Consider the following 23,046-nt stretch of genomic DNA (forward strand, 5'->3'; position numbering starts at 1 on the left):
ATTATAAACAAGATTATTTTCTTGATTTTCTTTTTGAACAGCTTGTTAGTGCATAGAAATACAACTGATTCTTATTTGTTGATTTTATATCCTGCAATTTTGCTGAGTTTATTTACTAATTCTATCAGTTTTCTGGTACAGTCATAAAGGGTTTCTAATAAAGATCATGTTATCTTCAAATGGATAATTTTACTTCTTCAATTTGGATGTCTTATATTTCTTTTTCTTGCCTCATTGCTCTGGCTAGGACTTCCATTACAATGTTGAATAAAAATGGCAAGAATGAGCATCCTTATCTTTTCCAGATCTTGTAAGAAAATCTTTCTGCTTTTTGTTTTTTTTTACAACTGTGTATAATCTCAGTGGTAGGTCTGTCATACATGGCCTTTGTCATGCTGAGGTAAGTTCTTTCTGTAATAATTATTGAGAATTTTTGTCATGAATGGGTGTTGAAATATTTTAAATGCTTTTGCAGATCTGTTGATATTGGCTTTTATTCTTCATTGTGTTAGTGTGGTGTATCATATTGCCTGGGTTACACATGTTTAACCATCTTTGTACCCTAGGGATAAATCCTACTTGGTCATGGTATATTTATCCTTTTAATGTGCTACTGCCTTCATTTTGCTCTGTTTCACTCTTATCTTTATTATTTCCTTCCTCTACCAGCTTTGGGCTTAGTAGTTTGATCTTTTTCTAGTTCCTTCTGTTGTTTGTTTGAGATCTTTCTCTAAAAACATAGGCATTTATCACTATAAAATTCCCTACTAGAACTCCTTTTTCTGTATCCCATACATTGAATAATGTGTTTCTTTTTCTTTTTCTTTTTTCTTTTTTTTTTTTTTAGTGGTACTGGGGTTCCTGGAAGCCCTTCTATCTCTGGGCTACACTCCCAGACCTATTTTATTTTTGAAAACAGGGTCTCTTACACCAGCACGGCTGGCTTCGAACCTGCGCCTCCTGTCCTCCTGTCTCCGCCTCCCAAGCGTGGGGATTACAAACTTGCGCCACCACGCCCGGCTTGTTTCTATTTTTGTCTTGAAATATTCTCTAACTTTTCTTTGATTTTCTCTTTGACCCAATGGTTGTTTTAAAAGTGTGTAGTTTAATTTCCATGTATTTGTGTTTTCCCCGGTTTCTTATTTTTCTTTTATGTACAGATTATTTTATTACAAAAATGCAATTACAAATCATTCTTTGCAAAATCAATGCTATATTAGCATAAATGTAATTCCAAAGTTAAAAAAATGAATCTTATCAATTATAAAAGGCAATAATCATTAAGACATAATGGTGCTAAAATTGTCTCCTGAGGATACTGATACATTAACATATTTAACCTATAAGATCTTAGAAGAACAAAAATTTCTGAGTGGATCATCTTTATTTTTTTCTTGTAATAATAACAGCCATATTTTTAAATAATAAGATATAAGGTGATATGTAAACATACTAATTTCACCAAGATAATTTTCTTATCAAATAAAATCATATTTCCAGCTAGAAATTTCCTTCTAATCATTTTAATAAATAATCCAACCACTTTATCAAAAGCAAATATATGTTTAAGTTATTAAGCCTTAATCTTCACTTTCTCCTAAGGAAATAACATTAAAAGTCATTATCCCATTATTTGTTATAAAAACCTGAATTACCATTTTTAAGACATTTGCACATCTAGCGTAAGAGAATATCCTATGTAGTCATTAGTGAGTTGTGTGTGTGAATACTATGCTTCCATTTACAAGTAGGGATCTCCTAGATTAAAGAACAGGGCCTCTTCACCTCACAGATTAGCTTTTTTCCTTATAGTCCAGTGAGACCTACATTACATAAAGGTGTGAATCATGTTCTTAGACTTCTTAGTGCTGTATTTTTCCAAAAGAACCCTGATGTCTCCCTGTAGACAGGGTGGACATCAGTGAAGGTTTTGACTGCTTTCTTCTAAAATTATTGTACTTCTTCAGATGGCCAGCAACGTTCTCACATGGGTGTTTCCTCTACTCTTCATCTAGCCCATTCATGTAGAACATTTATAGATAAGTAATACTGTTGTCACTGGCACTGTTGAAGCTTTGCATATCTACAGAACATCAGGTAATCTTATCCAGGGTAAAACATTATTGTTCTCAAGCATTAAAGCTCTTGAGGTATGAATCTGGAGCACCACCCTGATTGTGATGCACAAAAATGGGGCTGTCATGTTCATAGTTGTCTATTTGAGCACAGAAAAAGACAGTTCATTAGTATCTGAAAATAGTTGGTAAGTCTCAGGATAAGGAAAAGGACAAGCCTGTAGCCTTTTGTAAGGGCTGGCTCAATGCAGGGTAGCATGTTGCTTGGGCCAAAGACCATCTATTTAACCTCAGTCGAGCAATTAACTGGATTATACTTCAATATAAGTTTACCAACTGTAATTATATGGTAGTCCTTGTGAGACCAAACCTTGGTAATATCAAACAGATTAAACGAAAAAGTTCCTGCCTGATTAAATATCATGACCTAAATGTAAAAAGTTCAAGAGAATGATCTTTCTATGGCAATGCCATTTTTAAAAAAATCCTAGAGACAATAGTCAGTATCCTCCTGAAAATGTCTTCCTGCATCTTTAACAGAAAGTTCTTCAATGCCTTCATTCATCTTATAACAGAGTTTGAAATAAACTGCCTCCTCATTGATATTATTCAGAATGAAAGTATGTGATCCATGTCCACTAATGTACGAAAGTCCATCCGGAATTCCTCGATCACCAAACAAGAAAGAAATTTGATGCAGAGAATAGGGATGTAGGCTCCTGAATTCCAGATCATGTCCGGTTCCTTCAAGCACATTTGAGGATTTTTCTTTTGGCTGTGGTTAAATGATAGAAACAATAGGGCATCCCTTGTGAAGAAATAGAGGTATTATTTCCAAAAAAAAATCACAGTTTCCATCTTCTTTGTAAAATTTCACTACAAAGGCGGCAAGATAATCCGGGACTGAAAAGGGACATAGGACCTCATCTTAAGCAGCGAACAGCACCCACATCAGAATTCTGTGTGCTCACCAGCGACTGGATCACAACAGCACAGGGACTCCCACGGAAGCCTGAACCAAGGAAGCCAGCTTCTCCCACATCACCCACCCTCAACACTGGAAAAGCTCTGCTGACTTGCCGATACCCCTAAACTTCTAATATTAAGATTGGACTAAGCATAATACTCACAAACGATGGGTAGAAATCAGAAAAACAGGACAGAGAACGCTATAAATATGAGAACCAGGAATTATGAAGAGACAGCAGAAATCACAAATACTGACCTACTAGGAATGCAAGAAGGGGAGTTCAGAATCTTGATGTTCAATATGATGAAAGGATTTAAAACAAGTATAAAAGAGGTTAAAGGTGAGTTAGAAACACTAAAAAAGAATCAGAAAGAGGTCTAGAATGAAATGAAAGAGGCAATAAGTGAAATGAAGACAGCAATAGAAATAAATTCTGGAAGATTAGATGAAATGGAAAACAGAATATCAATATTAGAAGACAGTACATCCCAAACCAAAAACACAGTCAGCAATATACAGAAATCTTTACAGCAACAAAACCTAAACATCCAGCAATTATGGGATAATATGAAGCGTCCTAATTTACGGATAATAGGCATTGAAAAAGGGATAGAGGTACAGACCAAGGACATCTGTAATATCTTCAAGGAAATAATCTCAGAGAATTTTCCAAAGATGGAAAGAGACTTGGACCTTCATGTCCAGGAGGCATACAGAACTCCACTAAGACAGGACCAAAGAAAGACCACTCCACGCCACATAATAACCCAAATGACCAATATAGAGGCCAAGGAAGGAATCTTAAAAGCAGTGAGAACAAAAGGAAGGGTGACATATAGAGGCAAAACAATAAGAATCACCCCAGACTATACAACCCAGGTCATGAATGCTAGGAGAGACTGGTACGATGTGATTCAGACCCTGGAAGAAAATAACTTCCAGCCCAAACTAATCTACCCAAAAAAAACTACTATTCAAGATCAATGGTGAAACCAAAGTCTTTCAGGATAAACAGAATCTCAAAAAATTCATGAATTCAAAGCCAACACTAGAGAAAATTCTTAAAGAAATAAACCATAAGGAAGAAAAAAGAAGAAGACTTCAGAATCAGAGAAGAGAGGAAGTTAATAAGTGGGCCATTTAAGTAAAAAAAGAAAGATCACACCACCCAAGAGTAGACAGAACACAAAATGGCAGAAAACAAAAATCATATTTCAATAATATCTCTTAATGTCAAAGGACTTAACTCACCAATCAAAAGACATAGACTGGCAATGTGGATTAGGAAACATAATCCAAATATATGCTGTCTGCAAGAAACTCACCTCACAGCCAAAGACATTCACAGGCTGAAAGTGAAAAGGATGGAAAAAGATATACCATGCCAACGGTGACTAAAAAAGAGCAGGGGTAGCAACCCTGATATCCCACAAAACAGACTTTAAACTAAAACACATCAAAAGAGACAAATCAGGGAACTTTCTTTTATTAAAAGGAACAATACACCAAGAAGATATAATGATAGTAAATATTTATGCCCCAAATGTGGGTGCAACCACATTTGTAAAACAAACCCTTCTGGACATAAGATCCCAAGTAGACCCAAATACAATAATTCTGCGAGACTTTAATACGCCTTTCACACCACTGGATCGATCTTCAAGACAAAAGATGAGTAAAGACGCTTTAGAACTAAAGGAAACCATAAACCAAATGAAGCTAATAGACATTTTCAGATTATTTCAACCAGGAACTACAGAATACACATTCTTCTCAGCAGCCCATGGAACCTTCTCCAAAATAGACCATATCCTGGGACACAAAGAAAATACCAGCAAATTTTAAAAATGTAATATAATTCCTTGCATCTTTTCAGACCACAATGGAATAAAAGTAGAAATCAACAACAGAAAACTCAAAAGAAAGTATTCAAATTCATGGAGAATGAATGATACACTTTTGAATGATGAATGGGTAAGAGCAGAAATTAGGGAAGAAATAAAGAAATTTATGGAAACAAACGAAAACAGAGATACAACCTACCAAAATCTATGGGACACCATGAAGGCAGTGTTAAGAGGAAAGTTTATTGCATTGAGTGCCCACATAAAAAGGATGGAGAACCACCAAGTAAAGAACCTAATGACACAACTCAAGGATCTAGAAATTCTGCAACAGTCTATTCCCAAAGCCAGCAGAAGGCAAGAAATTGTTAAAATTAGAGAAGAAATAAATGAAATAGAGAACAAAAAAAACAATTCGAAGAATCAATAAAACAAAAAGTTGGTTCTTTGAAAAGATTAATAGAATTGATAAACCCCTGGCCAACCTAACCAAAAGAAAAAGAGAATCAACTCAAATTATCAAAATTAGAAATGAAAAAGGAGATATCACCACAGATAGTGAAGAAATTCAAAAGATTATCAGAAACTACTTTAAAATTTTATACTCCAATAGACTTGAAAACCTGGAAGAAATTGATAGGTTTCTAAGCACAGTTAACCTTCCTACACTCAGCCAAGAGGACATAGCAAGCCTAAACCAACCAATAACAACCAAAGAAATAGAAATGGCAATAAAAATTCTTCCACCAAAGAAAAGCCCAGGCCCAGATGGGTTCCCAGCTGAATTCTACAAAACCTTCAGTGAACAACTAATACCAATACTTCATAACATGTTCCGGGAAATTGAAAGAGATGGAACTCTCCCAAATTCCTTCTATGAGGCCAGTATCACATTAATCCCCAAACCAAATAAAGACACCTCAAGAAAGGAAAACTACAGACCAATATCTTTAAAGAACATAGATGCAAAAATTCTAAACAAAATACTAGCTTCACGCATTCAGAACTATATCAAGAGAATAATACATCATGACCAAGTCAGTTTCATCCCAGAAAAACAAGGCTGGTTCAACATACGCAAATCAATACATGTTATTCACCACATAAATAGAACCAAGAACAAAAACCACATCATCATAGCAATAGATGCTGAAAAAGCATTCGACAAAATCCAACACACATTTATGTTAAAAACACTGCAAGAAATTGGGATAGAAGGAAAGTACTTCAACATCATTAAGGCAATATACTGTAAACCCAAAGCCAACATTATATTGAATGGGGAAAAACTGCAAGAATTTCCGCTAAAGTCAGGAACAAGACTAGGATGCCCACTATCACCACTTCTTTTCAATATAGTCCTTGAGACTCTTGCTGCAGCAATCAGACAAGAGAAGGAAATCAAAGGAATTCACATAGGAAGAGAGGAATTAAAATTATCCTTATTCGCAGATGACATGATCCTTTACCTGAAAGACCCAAAGAACTCAACCAAAAGACTTCTGGAGCTGATTGACAAATTCAGCAAAGTCGCAGGTTACAAAATCAACCTAAAGAAATCAGTGGCTTTTTTTATGCCAACAACGAATCCACAATGAAAGAAACAAAGAAAACAATTCCATTCACTATAACCTCAAAACCAATACCTTGGAATAAACCTAACCCAAGATGTAAAAGACCTCTACAACAAAAACTATAAAACATTAAAGAAAATGAAGAAGACCTTGGAAGATGGAAAGATCTCCCATGCTCATGGAAAGGCAGAATAAATATCATCAAAATGGCCATTCTGCCAAAACTGATCTATAGGTTCAATGCAATTCCCATTAAAATACCAGTGACATTTTTCAGAGACCTAGAAAAATCAATCATGAACTTCATATGGAGAAAGAAAAGACCTAGAATAGCCAAAGCAATTCTCAACAATAAGAAATATGCAGGAGGCATTACAATCCCAGACTTCAAACTATACTATAGAGCAACAGTAGTAAAAAGAAAAAAAAAAAAAGCATAGTACTGGTATAATAACAGATATACTGACCAGTGGATTAGAATAGAAGATACAGAAACAAACCACACATCTTTAGTCAATTAATCTTTGACAAAGGGGCCAAACACATACGCTGGAGAAAGGACAGCAAACACAGGAATCAACTCAAGATGGATCAAAGACTTAGAAATTAGACCTGAGACTGTGAAGTTAGTAGAGGAGAGCATAGGTTCAACACTACAACATATTGGCACAGGCAGTAACTTTCTCAACAAAACCCCCAAAGCTCAGGAAATTAAAGCAAGAATAAACAAGTGGGATAACATCAAACTAAAAAGTTTCTTCTCATCAAAGGAAACTATCAATAACCTAAAGAGGAAGCTGACAGAATGGGAAAGGATCTTTACCAGCCACCATTCTGATAGGGGGCTAATATCCAGAATATACAAAGAGCTCAAAAGACTCTACACTAGCAAAACAAACAACCCTATCAAGAAATGGGCAAATGAACTAAATAGACACTTCACAAAAGAAGAGATACAAACATGAAAAGATGTTCTTCATCACTGGCCATCAGGGAGATGCAAATCAAAACTACACTGAGATTCCATCTAACCCCAGTCAGAGTGGCAAGCATAAAGAAATCAAACAACAACAAATGCTGGCGAGGATGTGGGGAAAGAGGAACTCTCTTACACTGTTGGTGGGAATGCAAACTAGTTCAACCACTATGGAGATCTGTGTGGAGATTCCTAAGAAAGGTGGGAATAGATCCACCATATGATCCAGCTATACCACTCCTGGGTATCTTTCCAAAGGGGTTGAATTCAGAGAACTACAGCAACATATGCATACCTATGTTCATAGCAGCACAATTTGTAATAGCCAAAATATGGAACCCAGATCACCATCAACAGATGAATGGATAGCAAAACTGTGGGAAATACACACAATGGAATTCTATTCAGCCATAAAGAAGAACAAAATTATATCATTTGCAATTAGATGGAAAGCCCTGGAGAACATTATGTTAAGTGAGATCAGCCAAGCACAGAAGGAGAAGGTACATATGTTTCCTCTAATATGCCCAAACTAGGAAACACAGAGGATACCAGTGGGACTCCAGATAATGGAGGGGAAATACCAGCAAAGTTTGAATGGAAAGATAGGAGAGGAGTAAGGCTGATCTTGATTAATGAGGGTCTACATCTGAACATGTGTAAAATTATGAATAAGACATGGTTAACCTGGACAACCATTGGTGGGGGGGGGACGGGGGCGGGGAGAGGGGAGAGGGCACCAAATATAGTTTAAATGTATACTATTTATGTTCAATAAAAAATTTGTTAAAAGAAAAATAAATAAATATGGTCTTGCTAAGTTAAAAAAAAATTTCACTACAAACACACAAGAGTCATGAACCATGCCAGTTGAGTCCAATTCTCCAGGAACAGTGGAGAATCAAATTGGAATGGGAGTCCCTTTTTGAATATGCTCAAACATCCATACCCTGAAGTATCATGAAGTCATGCATAGTGTCAAAGTAGCCAAAAACCTTTGCTCCTTTAGCATGCATGATTCTGTCAGGAGTTCTTTCTTCATCAATATAAGCCATTCCGAGCCGGGCGTGGTGGTGTATACTTGTAATCCCCGCGCTTGGAGGGCGAAGACAGGAGGATCACGCAGGTTTGAAGCCAGCCGCGAGAGCTGGCTTAAGAGGCCCTGTTTCCAAATAAAAAAGTATAAAACATAGGTCTGGGAGTGTAGTCCGGAGGTAGAAGGGTTTCCAGAAACCCCAGTACCACCATACATACATACATACATACATACATACATACATACACACACACACACACACACACACACACACACGCCATTTCATCAGTAATTTAAAAAAAAAAAACACATCTTAAACAAGAATAGGCCCTTGGGGTCAAAACATCATGTTTCTACATGGCCTGCTGTTCCTTCCAGAGCTGCGTCTGGTCATTGGCTGGTTGTCTGTCTTCCATGGTATCTGAATGGCATTGCAGAACCTTGCAGGTGGCCTGGGCTCACATGACTCCCTTCCTTTTATTATTGATTTTTAGTTTTATTCCATTGTATAAGAAAAGATACTTAGAATGATTTCAGTCTTCTTAAATTTGTTAAGATTTGTTTTATAATCTGCAAATAATTTATCCTAGGAAATGTTCCATTGTGTTTAAAAAGGAGGTATATATTTTGTTGCTGTTCAGTGTAATGTTATGTACATATCTATTCGGTCCATTTGGTCCATAGAACTATTCAGATCTGCTACTTGTTGATTTTTCTATCCAGCAGATCAGCTCATTATTATAAGTGTGATATTGAAATTCTATTTATTGTTTTGGTGTATTATACATTTATGTGCCCTGATGTCAGGTGAATTTTTTTTACCAAGCTCTATATTTTTATTAATACAATTTCCTAGAAAAATTAATGATATGTATAAAAAGTACTTCAAAGATTACCCTCCACACACAGTTTTAACATTTTAGTTGAGAAAACCAAGTAGAGTAAAATACAATTTTTCTTAGAAAACAAAGGAATAGCATCTAATAGTAAAGTGTCAACTATTTTTCACAGCAGAAATAAATTATATAAAATTTAAGTTCATAATCTGTATTATGCTTTTATGTATAGCGCGCGCGTGTGTGTATGTGTGTGTGTGTGTGTTCACTGAAGGACAATGACTAAAATACATTTGAACCCAAATGGATAATATATGGCCATTCGATGTCAGGTGAATTTATAATTGTTCTATCTACCAGTTGAATTGGCCCTTTTATCACTATGTAGTGACCGTCATTGACTCTTGTAACACATTTTTACTTAAAGTCTATTTTTTCTGATAAAACTCCACTTATTTTTATGGTCCATTAAATAAGGATTATAACAACAGATTTGAAAGATACAAAAAAGCAAAGGCAGTATGTATTCAATGGTTCTAAGTAATCTGAACATAGCACTTATTTGTCCAAGAAAACTAGATATTAGAAGTTAACAACCAATCATTTAAAGATTAGACTATAAAGGTATATATATGCACATATATATGTATACCTATGTAAAAATAATATACCATAAATAGGCATATATATATACTTATCTAAAAATATGTATACCTATGTAAAAATAACATCTTATTAAAGCCATTTATTCATTAAATCCTATGTAAGAAATATGAAAGTAAATTATATATATACACTATCCATGTTTTATTTGCATATACAAATATCTATACATATATGCATATTTAATCACATAGATTACTTCACATGCATTATTGACTCATATATTATGAATGCTGGAGTACAAGATTAAACAGAGTCCACAAGACAAGGACTGATTTGATTCATACACACCGAAATGAATTATATTTAAATAGTCAGGTTGTATCTGAAGTTTGGACTCAGAAATATTTGGAAGAGTAAGTAATAACTTTCTTATATTTTTCTCAAAATAAATGTGAAAATATGAAAGGAAGCCATTTTTATTTTTATTTCCCCCTCAGCATTTTAGACTTGTCTAAAATCATGTAAAAGAACTTTTCCCACTCTATCTCTAAGGAGAGTCAGGCCTTCCCTTCTAAGGTTTGGTTTGAAGCAAAAAGCCCTGTGTCTAATGAGAGAGAAAGAGAATAAAGGGGATCACCATCCACTAAACCATTCCAAGGTGACCATTGTTTTTGATAGTCTAAGGACACAAAGGAAACTCAGAGGTCAAGAAAATACTTTAGAAAATCTTGTGCTTCAAGGATAACAAAGAAATGGCCCAACAGTAGAGAAGTCATAGGGTTAAAGTAGGGGCTATGATCTCTTGCTCTGAGATTATAAGAACGCCATGGTTCAGGAACAGTAGGCTACTTACAAGACCCTGAGAGTAAACTTTTGGCACCAGAATTCAGAGAAGCAGTAAAGTTCCCAGTTGCTGTGCCCAGAGCTAGCAAAGAGTAGGAGAGATATGAAGTAATCTCAGTGGCCTGTCCAGAACAGTACTAAGAGAATGGTAAGTTTTCCACAGCAGAAGGGACAAGAGGACAACGGGGACCCGTGTCAATTAATAACTGAGTCCTCTCCATACTTTTCTCTGAGCTCACTATACACCAGGGTTCTAGCACAACAAAAACTGACACCTGATGTCTGATTACTTCACTCAGAGGATGCTTGCAACTACACGTGATATGTTTTTAAATCGAATATGTAGTATAGCTTGCCCGTCAATTTTCTGAAAAATAAAGCCTTTGAATGAACATCTCTATAATTTATTTCTTCAGTAAAGGCTTTCTTTATTGCCTCTTCTTGAGAAACAAGGAAAGAGCTACCCAATTACATTGTGAAGAACCTAAAGCAATTTCAACAAAATGCCAAATTCTGGGTTTGTTTCTATATAGAGATATTAGGATTTGGGGAAATCATGTCCTACACAAGTGCCATGTACATTCTTCACTTTCTCAAAATTGCTATCTTCTACTTTTGATACTCTTTTTTAGTATGAGCCAACTTCAACAGAGCTTTGTATCCCCCATCTGAGGACTTGGAAGCTTCTACACGTTGTCATCTTTAAGTGAAAGATTAGCTCAGTGGGTAAGAGATAGGCTTTAGAATCAGACATGTCTATATTTGATTCTGAAATCTGCTACAGCAGGCTATATGACCTGAGGTAAGTTACTTCACCACTTTAGGTATGAGTTTTCTCATCAGTAAACAAAAAACACAGTTACAAGTAGAGCAACTCTAATTTAAAACCCCAAATGCTCCAAAATTTAAAATTTAGGGGTTGATATGATACCACAAGTAGAAAACTCCACATTATACAACTTGTTTCTTATATCAAGTTATTTAAAACATTGTATAAAAATTATTTTCAGGCTATGCACATAAGATATATATTGTGTTTAGACTTGGGTCTCATCATGCATGTGCAAATATTTCAAAATCAGAAAAAATCCAAAACACAGGTCGAAAGCATTTTTCACAAAGGGTACTCAATTTTTAATAGCTACCTGAGAAGGCTAATGTAAAGATACACTGGGATGATGACATACAATTCCAAGTACAATGTTTGACACATAATTAGAACTTGAAAAATGACAGTTATTATTAGCAATAGAAAATATAAGCCACTAAAAATATTCAGTTATTACTATACTGCCACCATCAACCAAACATTAATTACTAGTAATATGGTAAGCAACATGTTTAACATTTTTAATTAACTGTGATTCTAAATTAGATCTATTAACTTACTTGTGAGCTTTAAAATAACTTTCCGTTATAATAACAAAGAAAAGTCACAGACCTAAGGCCAAATTAACAATTACCAGAGTAAATATTAATATATTTATCATGTAGTATGTTTGGAAACTCATATTTCAGACAAAACACAAAGATAAAAACAGCCACCAAAGAAGTATTACTTTTAAAATAAGTATCATTTATAAAGTAGGCAATAACTACAGGTAACTTAGTTACAGTCAGTTTTTAGAAGAGTTGATGAACCAGAAACATTATCTATGGGATATTAATAATAAATGATAAGTAAAAAGGTCTTTGGCAACATTTAAATAGAAATAACTCCTATTCAGTCATTAATTCTGTAACAGAATTTTGAATCTTTGATTAATATACTTAATTGATAGCATACTGCCAAATATTTAAAATCTGGCCCCTAGGAGAGGAAGGGTCCTATAGTGTTTTGGATTTAGCATGCCCCCCCTAGCCCTCATGGAAACAAGGTTGCAATGTTGAAAATAGGGCTTGGTTGCTAAGAAGAGGTCCTTGGGAGTGCAGCCTTGGGGACTATATAAGCTCTCTCCTTCCCTTCACTCTCTGGCTTCTGGCCTCCATGATGTGAGAGTAGAGCCCATCTTCTTACTCTTTCCACTTCCTGCTGCCATGCTCTGAGCTCCACAGACCTAGCCTGATATGGACTGAACCTTGAAATCTCTAAAAATGTGAGCAAACAAATCTTCCTTCTTCTAAATTGTGCGACCAGATGTTTAGGATTACAACAGTGAGAATGTTGATGGAGAGAGCCCCTAAGTTGAAGTGTTTGCCAAATTTCATGGTGTAAAATCCTCCATCGTGACCAATCTCAAAGTAACAATGGGCCCTCCACAGCCACTGGTAGCCAGAACCACCATACCCACCCAGGTATAGTGCTAGTGGTTATACAGTTTAGCTGAATAGGGTTATTTAAAAAAAAAACTGAGGAATTAGCCTATAAGTAAAATTATAGGTAAATGCCATACTGATTTTCTTGGAAAGTGATTAAGTCCACATTACAGTAAGATAATGATATAGGTATTGTTCAGGCTCTGTTTTCCCTTTCATCACTATCCTCTCACTGAGAACTGATCTTTTGTCTGCACAAGGGGTGTCTAGACCTCAGCCTTGCAATCTTTTTTCTCTAGAAACTCACTGTCTCTTTAGGCTCTGGAGGGGAATTATCTGCCTACAGGTTCTTAAGTTCTCTTTATATTATTTAATATCACCAAGAAATAATGGTGTTTTCCCTAACTGTCCTCATGAAACCACTGCAGGCTCCCTTTTTATCAGTAAACTCACTTCTAAATCTCCAGATAAAAACAAACACATGCTATATGAACAAGAAATAGTCATCGACTTAATAATTTGCTTGCCTACTGTTTCATTTGGAAGCAGTGGAACTAAACTTTTAAGAATATCAATTTGAAGACTGCAGGAAAATCAAAATAAATTCTATCTTACTTTCAGCTTTGAACTCCAGTCCACCCTTATAGTACTTCACTGTAGAAACCCCAACTCACACAATTAAAGAGTTTTTAAAAGGTATAGTTCATAAATAAAAATAAGTTTTATGACATTTTTCTCTATTAATTCTTAATGTTTTGCTTCAAACTTCCTTTTTTTAATTCTTTTTTTCTGTGATACTGGATATTAACCCAGAGACATGCTACTTCTAAGATATATCCCCAGCCGTCTGTCTGTCTTCCTTCCTTCCTTCCTTCCTTCCTTCCTTCCTTCCTTTCTTTCTTTCTTCTTTCTTTTTGTTCATTTGTTTTTGAAACAGGTTCTCTTTGGTTACTGAGAGTTTCACTAAGTTGCTAAGACTGGTCTTGAAATTGCACTCCTCCTGTATCAGCCTCCCAAGTACTAGGATTTCAGGTATGCACCATCATTCATGGCCCACTTAAATTTTTTTATTACCAAAAAACAAGTTGTTGAATGTGATATTCAGCAGTTCTACAGTGTCTTTACAGGTTATTCTTTTTTAAAAATTACATTATGATATTTCCAAGGTTTGGAGGAGAGGGAAGAAATCCATTCTAAGATGAATTTTGTTAACAGATAGTGGTGATAATAGAAAAATAATATAAATATACTTAATGCCACTGAGCTCTACATTTAAAATGGTTAAGATGATACATTTTAAGTGATATATGTTGAGGTGGAGACCAGAGGATCGTGGTTTTGGACAACCTCCGCTACTTAGCAAGGCCCTTCGCAACTCAGTGAGAACTTGTTTCAAAAAATAAAAGACCAAAAAAACAGGGCTAGGGGTGTAGCTCGGAGGTAGAATGTCCCTGGGTTCCATCCCCAGTACCATCAAAAAAAATTTTAATTAGAAATATATTAAAGAGCCGGGTGTGGTGGCGCACGCTTGTAATCCCCGCGCTTGGGAGGCAGAGACAGGAGGATCGTGCAGGTTCGAAGCCAGCTGTGCGCTGGCTTAGGAGACCCTGTTTCCAAAATGAAAATGTAAAAATAGGTCTGGGAGTGTAGCCCCGAGGTAGAAGGGCTTCCAGGAACCCCAGTACCACCAAAAAAAAAAGAGAAAAAAAGAAATATATTAAAGAGAATTTCTGTTACTCTCCCCTCTACAATTTCAAATAAATAAACACATTGCTTAAAATAAATTACTTTAATATTGCAGACGTCTCTTTAATGAAACTTTAGACATAGGGATGCTGGGGGCTGATGAAAGCTGTATTTATCCTGCCAGACATCACCCCTGTCATTCACTTTTGCAAGTTTTCTTCTATCCATTATAATTGACACATAGGGCTAATATGAAGAGAAAATGGCACAAACAGGAAAACAAATGGTCAGAATGTCAAAACCTACTGCACTCTTTGCCTCGCACTGGGTCAGGCAGGCCGGAGCAGTCCACCGCAGAGTTGGGAATGGCAACTCTCCACCGGGAGCCACTGCTGTCACATTCTGTATATTCAAAGTGGTAATCTTTCTGCAAACAATCACAAAAACAAGCTTCTGTGAAGGCTGATTCTAATGGACAACAACGCTTTCTCAACCGCCCCAACCCAACAGGCCTGTGAGCCTGTTCCCAAACTGTGTCCTCTCCTTGACTCTCATCTCTCTCCCGATCCACTCACATCAAGCAGTTCATTAGAAATAAACAGAGCAAGGCACTGGGGACATGATGGAGGAATGCACAAATGACCACTGTCCTTCAGTCTCACCTACCCACAAAGGCTACAGAACACCTTCTTAACTCTTTTGCAGGTCCTTTAAGCTTTACACAATTTTACACAATTTTTAGATATGGTAGAGCATAGAACAAAATAAGACCAGGAAGTTGACTCCTGTCATTGTCCCAAGTATTTAAAAAAGAAGAAAAACATTCCCATTAACCTAGTCCCCACTCTGTTTAAAATTTAACAGAAAGTGTAATAATTAATCACCCAAACACTGGTCGAAAAAAATACAAAATTTTTGTGTGTGTGGTACTGGGGGTGGAACCCAGGGTCTTTTCTACCTCCGGACTATACTCCCAGAACTATTTTTTATACTTTATTTGGAAACAGGGTCTCAGTAAGTTGCTGAGAGCCTCGCTACGTAGTAGCTGAGGATGGCTCTGAACCTGTGCCATCCTCCAGTCTCAACCTCCCAAGCAGTAGGATTACAAGCTTGCACCACCACGTCCAGCTAAACATTACAATTTTTTTTTAATCAGAGTTGTTTAATTATATATTATATAAGCTAATGAAATAGAGTGAAAAGGGAGTTTTCTAAGAAATATTAGTATTAAAAATTAAGTCACCAAAATATTGCTGTAAGATTATGTATAAACAAGTTAACTCTTTGGGGAAAAGATTACAAAAATAAAGGTGAAAGTTATTCTCAGATTGTTTCATAATTGTTTTAGAGTTCTAATTCCACTTTAAAGAAATTCAATTGGGAAACTATGTGATATTTTAAGCAGCTTTCCTGGTCTCAATTCACACTCACCACATCAGACTACCACAGACTATTAAAATACATAGTTGATTACAATTGCCAAATTATGACCAACCCACTTGTCTTAGGCCTTTTGTTGCACTGAAATTCTCACAATAATTTCCCCTTGTCAGAATACATGAAACATAGGTGATGCTTGAACTGAGAGGAGCCAAGACGAAATGTTATAGCAGCACTCCAAAATTTTAAAAATTCCAAATCTACCTTAAAGTATTTTCAGATCAGTACATCTATTTTTTTTTAATTCAGTAGCCTGGATATTACCATTCTGCATTGTTGGTATAGCCTCCCTCACTGTACTAATAACAGATGCCAATAAAAATATCAAGTCACATCATCATGGGGAAGTCAGGAAGGAGAAGGTTATGACCTGTGGCCTGTTTTCCACAGAACAATTTACTAACAACGAATCTCCTATTTTAGCATCTTTTTTCAACCCAAATAAGCTGAGAATTTTCCAAACTGTCAATTCTTGGTTCCTTTTTGTTTAATTGTTCATACCTTGATTCATGCCTTCCCTTTCATATTTTATCAGACATGGGAAGAAGCCAGTCCATACTTTCAACATTTTGCTAGACAATCTCCTGAGTTAAATACCCAGGTTCCTCACTTAAAAGTTTTGCTTTCTACACAACCAGAGGACACAATTCTGCTCAGTTTCTACCACTACATAAAAAGGATCACCTTTCCTCCAAATTTCAACTATGTGTTCCTCCTCTCCTTCAAAACCCTTATAAGTATCGCTTTTAATGTTTCTAACAACATTCTGTTTATGACAATTTACATATTTTCTAAGACAACATAGGCATTCCACTATGCTCCTCACTATTTCCTGAGCCATCGGTGGTAGCATATTTTACATTCCTATTTTATCAACAGTCTGTTTGTGATATCCAGGCTTCTCTATCAGGCACCTCAGAATTCTTCCACCCTCTGTTCCTTAGCCAATTGTGAAGCTACTTCCCCACTTTTAGGTACCTCAGTTACGTGTACCAATATCTGTAATCCTTTTCTATGGCAGCTGTAACAAATGACCACAAAGAGCAGTTTCAAGCAACATAAATCCATTCTCTCATAGTTCTACAAATCACAAGGCCAAATGCAGTTTCACTGGTCTGCTCAAAGTATGAGCAAGTCAAGCCTTAGGAAGTATTTGGGAGAAATCCATCTCTGGCCTCCTCCAGCTTAGGGTGGCAGCCAGTATTCATCCTCTTGTGGCTGTATGACCCCATCCTTTGCTTCTATGGTCACACTGCTTTCTCTTCCTCTTGTGACTTCATTGAAGGTCCACATGGGTAACCCTCTCTTCTCAACATTCTCAATTCACATCTTCCTTGTTTATTATATACGGCAACTGTTTTACATTCTAGAGATTAGACTTTGGCTAGCTTTTGTTTTTGTGTTTCTTTTTCTTTCTTTTTTTGGGTGGAAGCATTACTCAGCCTATCACAATCTCTGCAGGTAGCTTTGACTAGCCATTCATTTGCATAATGGCTTTCTTATTTCCCTCTATTTGTATTTTCCCTTTATTTGTATTAGAATGTCTCTTTTATTTCTATATCCCACTGAGTTGATCCTGGCCTCCATATGCAAAATTTAGGTTATTTCTTATCATCCAAGCAAAATAATGATGCTGGGAAGTCTGGCATGAATTTTAAATAAAGCAAGGCCTCTGGATAAAATAAGGTAAGCTCCAGAAAGCATTCCTTCACCACTGCCTCTGGATTATTCAGGCTGCCAGTTAGAAGATGAGAATGGTAACTATTAATAACTACATGGAAAAGGCACTGTGTTTTCTGACTGTTAAGTTGGATGTGTGCCAATTAATTTTTAAAATTTTTTATTTTTGCATTGTAGTCATACATCTTAGTAGGATAAAAGATTTGTGGAGACATACATGCACACATCACCCAATTAGCCCTTATCCGATTCCCACTCATTCTCTCCCATCCTTCCTTCCCAAGCTTGGCTTAGGGATTGACTTTGTTTAAGTACATCATGTGCTTTAGAGAGTTTCCCTCTTCCTCCCTCCCATACCCTCAGGTAGGCCTCCTTATTTGCTCCTATATAGAATCTCCTTCATCATCTAGAGTTCCTCCTGTTACCCATTTCTCTCTAGCTTTCACATATTAGGGAAAGCATCTGATTTCTTCTTTTCTGTGACTAACTAATCTCACTTACTATAATGTCCTCCAGTTCCATCCATTTCCCTGTAAATGATATAATTGTGTTTTTTCTTTATGGCTGAGTAAAATTCCATTGTGTACATATCCCACATTTTATTTTTTTTAATTTTTATGTGGAACATATTGGAAATGGCATACATTCAGACTATGCTTGGTTTCCACCCCCTCCTTAATTCCCCTTCCCCCTCCCAACAATGAGTGTCCAGGTTAACCATGCTATATTTATATCTTACACAAATTCAGATGTAGCTCCTTCATTAATCAACTTCAGCCTTCTTCCACTCCTATCCTCCCATTCTAGCTTTGATGAGGTTTCTCCTCCATTGTCTGGAGTCCCTCTGGTATCCCTAATACTCCCTAGTTTGAGCATATTAGAGAAAACATAAGTCCCTTCTCTTTCTGGGCTTGGCGGATCTCACTTAACGTAATGTTCTCTAGGTCTTTCCATCTTCTTGAGAATGACATGATTTTGTTCTTCTTTATAGGTGAGTAGAATTTCATTGTGTGTATTTCCCATAATTTTACAAGTGGGATTGTATCAAACTAAAAAGTTTCTTTTCATAAAAGAAAATCATCAATAACCTAAAGAGAAAGCCTACAGAATGGGAGAAGATCTTTATCAGCCACCGTTCAGATAGAGGGCTAATATCCAGAATATACAAGGAGCTCAAAAGACTCTATACTAGCAAAACTAATAACCCAATCAAGAAATGGGCAGCTGAACTGAATAGATACTTCACAAAAGAAGAGATACAAATGGCCAATAGATACAGGAAAAGATGTTCAACATCACTAGCCATCAGGGAGATGCAAATCAAAACTACGCTGAGATTCCATCTAACCCCAATCAGAGTGGGAAGCATAAAGAAATCAAATAACAAATGCTGGTGAGGATGTGGGGAAAGAGGAACTCTTTTACACTGTTGGTTGGAGTGCAAACTAGTTCAGCCACTATGGAGATCAGTGTGTAGATTTCTTAGAAAACTGGGAATAGATCCACCATATGATCTGGCTTTACCACTCCTGGGTATCTTTCCAAAGGGGTTGAAACCAGAGAACTACGGTAACATATGCATGCCCATGTTCATGGCAGCACAATTCATAATAGCCAAAATATGGAACCAATCTAGGTATCCCACAGTTTTGTAATTCATTCATCTGTTGATGATATCTTGGCTGGTTCCAACGACTGGCAATGGAGAATTGTGCAGCTATAAACATAGATACACATGCATTAGTTAGGTAGTTTGGTTTCCTTTCTTTTGGGTAGATACCCAGAAGTGGTATTGCTGGATCAAGGATGTGTGCCAATTAATTTTGCAAAGATTCTTTTCTCCTGTCTGCTTCTTCTAGGTTACCCAGGGATTCCAAAAAGCCATAGCTGCTGTCATTATCAAACTCTTAGTATACCAACAAGAGGCTTTAATGTAGTCATTTGGAATTTTGAAATGCTGAAATGTAAACTTATTTCATCAGAGGGCAGTCCTTATGACCGTGGATTTACACTGTATCCCAACACAATGGGTTTTATTGTAAAATATTTAATAGGCTATTTTATCTGGGCTGGTAACATATAACAAATTTTAAATTTTGCTCCTGAAGCCAAACCTTAAGTCCAAAAAAAGATGTAAGAAATATTGTGGCATATAGTAAAATCACTAAAGAGATGCCATAACCCTCAAATATTCAGTGTACTCAGTAAAAATAACTACAACACATAAATTTAAAGATTTATAGAAAAGACCCCAGAATCCTAATTAAACCTCAAATATACACTGAATGCTTAAATTTGCCTCTCATTTCTGAATTTTCTGGTGTTAGGGAAATCTTTAAAGATAGTCATTTCTTATGCAAATATAAAATTAATATATGTCAAAGATTCTGTCATTAGTTAGCAAGTCAGTTAATAAGATATTATCAGTACTTCAAAGAAGGTAATCAGGAAAGTGAAATGCACTTAATAATGCAACTGGCAAATATCAAGAGAGTAATCAACTGCATTCCAAAGGGTAAAATGCCTTTCTTTCCATGCATAAAATTGATATTGCTATTAATTTCCTACAACTAACTGCACTATAAAATCATTTAAAGAAAAAGAAAGGTGCAGGACTCTACAGAAGCGGATTGTTCAGAAAAGTGCACTGTACAATAACACCTGGTAATCTTTTCTGCCTAGTTCAATGTGTTTCACGGTATTTCCTAATATAGGGGAAATTCTGAACAAATTTTCCTACACTTCAGGGATTGTGATGGTTTATCACCAAACACACTGATATGAGTCAGAGCACACTCTAAAAAACAGAACATCAGCTCACAAGCCACACTCTGCAAATGACAAACAGCATGTAGGGTTGCTCCAACATGAAGGCTGGATGTTATTTAAATATGTCTACAAATTGCAGAACACTGGGGCATGGAGACACTGCCTCTAGCAACAAAACAATGGGATTCCTTATAAGCCTTATATTGCAAATATGTGAGAGCCAGGAAACAAAGGAAAGAGACCATGGAATTATGCCTGATCACAAAACACATGAAGAATAACTATCCTTTTGTAGAAATCATGGCATATGACACACACAATCTCACATTCATATACACTCACAAACAAAGATGCAGGCACAGTAACAAAAACAAAATCAAACTGTTTGTCTTATTTCTATAATATAAAATGTCTGTTTACACCCCTAAAATACTGAATGTCTGTATCGCACCTATAAACTTGGGGTACCATTTCTCTATTTTAGTGATAATACTTATAGTTTAACTACACATAGGCCAGACAATGTTTCAAATAAATTTCACATGTAAAAATGATAGCTCTGCTTTATACAGACATTGTCTTAGTTTTCTGTCACTCTAATGCAATACCTCTGATTATTAACTTATAAACAGATTCATTTTGATATCACTATCAGTTAAATTTTTTATTGGTGCATTATATTCATACATCATATTGTGGTAAAAAAAAAACTTGTGTGGACATACATGTACACATCACCCATTTAGTCCCTACCCAATTCCCCACCCCATCCCCCACCCCATCCCTCCTTCCCTTGCTTGGCTTAGTGGTTGACTTCGATATGTTTAATTACATTGTGTGTTTTAGAGATTTTCCTTCTTCCCCCTCACATCCCCTCATTTAGGTTGTCTTGTTAGGATTTCCTTTTTCATCTAGAGTTCCTCCTATGACCCATTTCTCCTTAGCTTTCACATATTACGGAAAGCATCTGATTTCTTATTTTTTGTGACTGACTAATCTCACTTAGCATAATGTCCTCCAGTTCCATCCATTTCCCTGAAAATGATGTAATTGAGGGTTTTTTTAATGGCTGAGTAAAATTCCATTGTGTACATATCCCACAGTTTTGTAATCCATTCATCTGTTGATGGACATTTGGCTGGTTCCATAGTTTGACTATGGTGAATTGTGCAGCTATGAACATAGGTACTCATGCATTAGTTTGGTAGTTTGGTTTGCTTTCTTTTTGGTAAATACCCAGAAGTGGTACTGCTGAATCAAATGGTAGATTTGTTCCCATTCTTCTGAGGATTCTCCATACTGTTTAAAGGTTCCAGTCCATGGTGTATTGGTGCCACTGTTTTTGTCTGTGGTAAAGCAGAGCTTCATAGTGGGAGTATGTGGTGGAGCAAAAACGCTTACCTCATCAGTCAAGAAGCAAAAGATGTCCATCAACAGAAGAATGCATTACAAAACTATGGGATATTACAAAACTATGGGATACACAATGGAATTTTACTCAGCCATAAAAAAGAACACAGTTACGTCATTTATAGGGAAATGGATGGAACTGGAGAACATTATGCTGTGAGATTAGTCAGTCACACAAAATAAGAAATCGAATGCTCTCCCTAATATGTGGAAGTTAGGGAGAAAAAGTGTCATAGAAGGAACTCTAGCCAAAGAAGGAGAAACTATAGATGAGCAAATAAGGTGACCTGAGGGGATGGGAGGGGGAAGAGGAAAATTCCCTAATGTACATGATGCACATTCACAAACTTATCAAAATCAATCACTAAGCCAAACATGAAGAGGAGGGAGGGGGAAGGAATAGGGAGGGAATTGGGGAAGGGCTAATTGGGTGATGTGTGCATGTATGCCTCTACTGTCTTGTACTCCATTAAGATGTATGACTATAAGGCACCAATAAAAATTACATATTGATGTCATTTTATATACTAATATATATAATGATTAACTGTCTGCATTTAATTATTAAATAAGTACTATTGCCTAAAATGTATGAGAAAGATTTAAAATAATACACAGTCCCTATACTCAACAAGCTTATTATTCTATTGGAGCAGACTAAATACACACACACACACACACACACACACACACACACACACACACACACACTAACTTTATAAAAAAGCATAGAGAAGAAAGGTTCCAAAGTGGAACAGCAGCACTGAAAGTCAATGTTCAAGTAAAAACTCAATTTGATCAATATTAACATTAAAAATCCATTAACTTGCCCAAAAAGTACAATGTTGAACCATAACACAATAAATTCAGTACAGTCAATTTTACCTTAAATACTCTAACAGAGATCTATATCTTGGCACTCAGATTACTTGCATTTTTTTTTAGGGGCCAGGAAAATTTGTCTTTAAATGTTTAGAACCACATTTAGCAGAGCATGTGTGGTGGAGTATGCAAAATGTAGCTTCACTGTATTATGATTTCAAAG

The 23,046-nt window shown here is 36.1% G+C and overlaps 1 protein-coding gene across 1 annotated transcript in view; it reads right to left on the reverse strand.

The window, feature by feature from the left end:
- Window positions 1–23,046, reverse strand: part of ELAPOR2 (endosome-lysosome associated apoptosis and autophagy regulator family member 2) — a gene marked incomplete at both ends in the record, with an annotated part of 173,203 nt that overhangs the window by 75,676 nt on the left and 74,481 nt on the right. The window contains one exon of the mRNA XM_080700830.1: window positions 15,009–15,129. Coding sequence (XP_080556956.1) covers window positions 15,009–15,129 — 121 coding nt within the window. The remainder of the gene's footprint in view (window positions 1–15,008; window positions 15,130–23,046) is intronic.

The sequence above is a fragment of the Muscardinus avellanarius genome, assembly GCF_963383645.1.
Source record: "Muscardinus avellanarius genome assembly, chromosome: 9".
Lineage (NCBI taxonomy): Eukaryota > Metazoa > Chordata > Mammalia > Rodentia > Gliridae > Muscardinus > Muscardinus avellanarius.